Source organism: Lactuca virosa, chromosome 9 (genome assembly GCF_052849685.1).
Source record: "Lactuca virosa cultivar CGN04683 chromosome 9, Lactuca_virosa_CGN04683_v6, whole genome shotgun sequence".
Lineage (NCBI taxonomy): Eukaryota > Viridiplantae > Streptophyta > Magnoliopsida > Asterales > Asteraceae > Lactuca > Lactuca virosa.
Window position 1 is genome coordinate 277,724,409 of NC_136434.1, and position 2,070 is coordinate 277,726,478.

Sequence of the window (2,070 nt, forward strand, 5' to 3'; positions counted from 1 at the left end):
TTCATTTTCCCCCTTTAAAAAAAAACGCGTGTTCCAGTAAAAAATTATAAAGCAACACTTGTAGACGACACACATTTAAGATAAGCGCCTTCCCGTTTGTATTTTTTTTTTTTTGGACATTAATTTGAGGGTACGCAAAAAATGTGTGTCCTCTATCCTTCAAATTTTGTAAAGCTGACATTATTTTTTAGGGCACGAACAAATGTGTGTCCTCTATCAGCACGTGTCATTGTTTGCGCATCATTAAAGGGCTGTTTTCTAGTAGTGATTCATTAATCATGGTCTAACATTAGTTATCTATCACCTTAAAAGAAATTTTCGAACGATAGTCCCTTATGATTGGAGGCCCCATACATCCGCACCATTAGTATACAAGCCACTGAACAAAAATTAGATATAAATTAAATGAAAGCGGTTTGATATAAATTAAATGAAAGTGGTTGAGAATTTATAAGGGATACGACAAATATAAAAAGTGATGTCAATTTTTTTTTTTTTTTTTTTTGTCTTATATTCTATGTGATTATATGTTAATTTTTATCCACTTCAGTTTCAAAGCCTATAAATAAACCTTGTCAGTCGTCTCTATCCATCCAAATCCGACAACATTACCTCTATTCGCCATGGCATCTGCTTCTTCTTTAACAACTTTCTCCGATCTCCACCCACTCATCATCCAAACCCAAATCTTACCACGACTCGACGGTCAATCTCTCTCCTCCGTCGCAACCACATCATCCTATCTACGAACCATCACCGTCGATGACATTCTCTGGTCTAATATTTGCAAGTCCACTTGGCCCTCAATAACCCACCCACGTATCGACCATGTCATCTCCACCTTCTCCGCCGGTCACCGTTCTTTCTTCCAAGACTCTTTTCAGCCTCCAATCACCGATGTTAAACACCTTACCTGCCGCCGTTCTTGGTCTAATACCCAACCATCTTGTTCCTTAACACATCATCCTTGGCCCTCTGAACTTATCTCAGCCGTCGATATACGCTACCATAACAATATCGTTTACTCTAGAGTCGAAATCACCGACACCACAACTAATTTCCTGACATCGGAGCTTAGGATTGTATTAAACGGCGATCCGGCCAGAAATCAATCGGGTTTGGAACCCGGGTCAATCGACATGAAAGTCGACAGGCTATTACACGCCGACGACGAAACAATATCACACCTCAAAGAATCCGTAACATTAAACTGGATCCTAATAGATCCGACACGGAAACGAGCGGTAAACCTATCCAGCATCAAACCTGTTCTTGCATGGGTAGACAACCACATCCATCTCCGATACGTCATCGTTTTACCAGGGTGTGACTCGAGTGAGAGAGTGGAATGTAGAATAGAGGTGACGTTGGGTGTGGGTAAAGGAGGGGTGGCGTTGCATGTGAGGGAGGTGATACTTCACGTTAAAGACGCGGCTTGTAATTGTTTGAAGGGGAAGGACTTTTTGGTAATTACAAGTAGGGCATTTTTGGAAAGATATAATATGGGGAGGGGAGTGGAGGGAGTTGAGGGTGAAGTTGGAAGCATCCAAAAGGAAACTATGTGGACTTGGGTGGATTATAATTATTTTAAGACCATCTTGTCATTTTTATTGTGGGTGTGCTTTTTTAATACATTTATTGTAATATTGGGTTTTGTATGAGAAAGTTGTATTTTTGAAAAGTATTTATCAAAGTATAGTTTAGTATCTATAAATTTGTTTACAAGATGATAGTAAAGGAGCCGGCTTGGTTTTTAAGCTGTTTAGAATTGGCCTTATCAACCGCCTTCTCCACCGGTACGTCCTCTCCATAACGTAGACATGTGGCTTTCTTGTTGCAATCGTTTTGGAATACCACCACTAATATTCATTTGTTCGTATTAATTTGTGTGTGTCTCTCTTTCCCCATTCAACATCAGATCTACCCACCACCATAAGATGTTGTCGAAGGGCGATGCAGAGATTAGAAAGAGATTGAAGGAAAATCGATGTCATCGCATTGTCATTTCCATTATTGATTTCGTTTATGTTTATCATCTAGGGATTGAGAAGCTAAGATTGATCGATTCAG

The 2,070-nt window shown here is 39.7% G+C and overlaps 1 protein-coding gene across 1 annotated transcript; it reads left to right on the top strand.

The window, feature by feature from the left end:
- The first annotated feature begins 578 nt into the window (after nt 1–578).
- Nucleotides 579–1,714, top strand: LOC145135943 (F-box protein At2g27310-like). Its single transcript, XM_079070158.1, has one exon. The coding sequence runs from the start codon at nt 624–626 to the stop codon at nt 1,659–1,661; it is 1,038 nt and encodes a 345-aa protein (XP_078926284.1). The 5' UTR covers nt 579–623; the 3' UTR covers nt 1,662–1,714.
- The last annotated feature ends 356 nt before the right edge of the window (nt 1,715–2,070 follow it).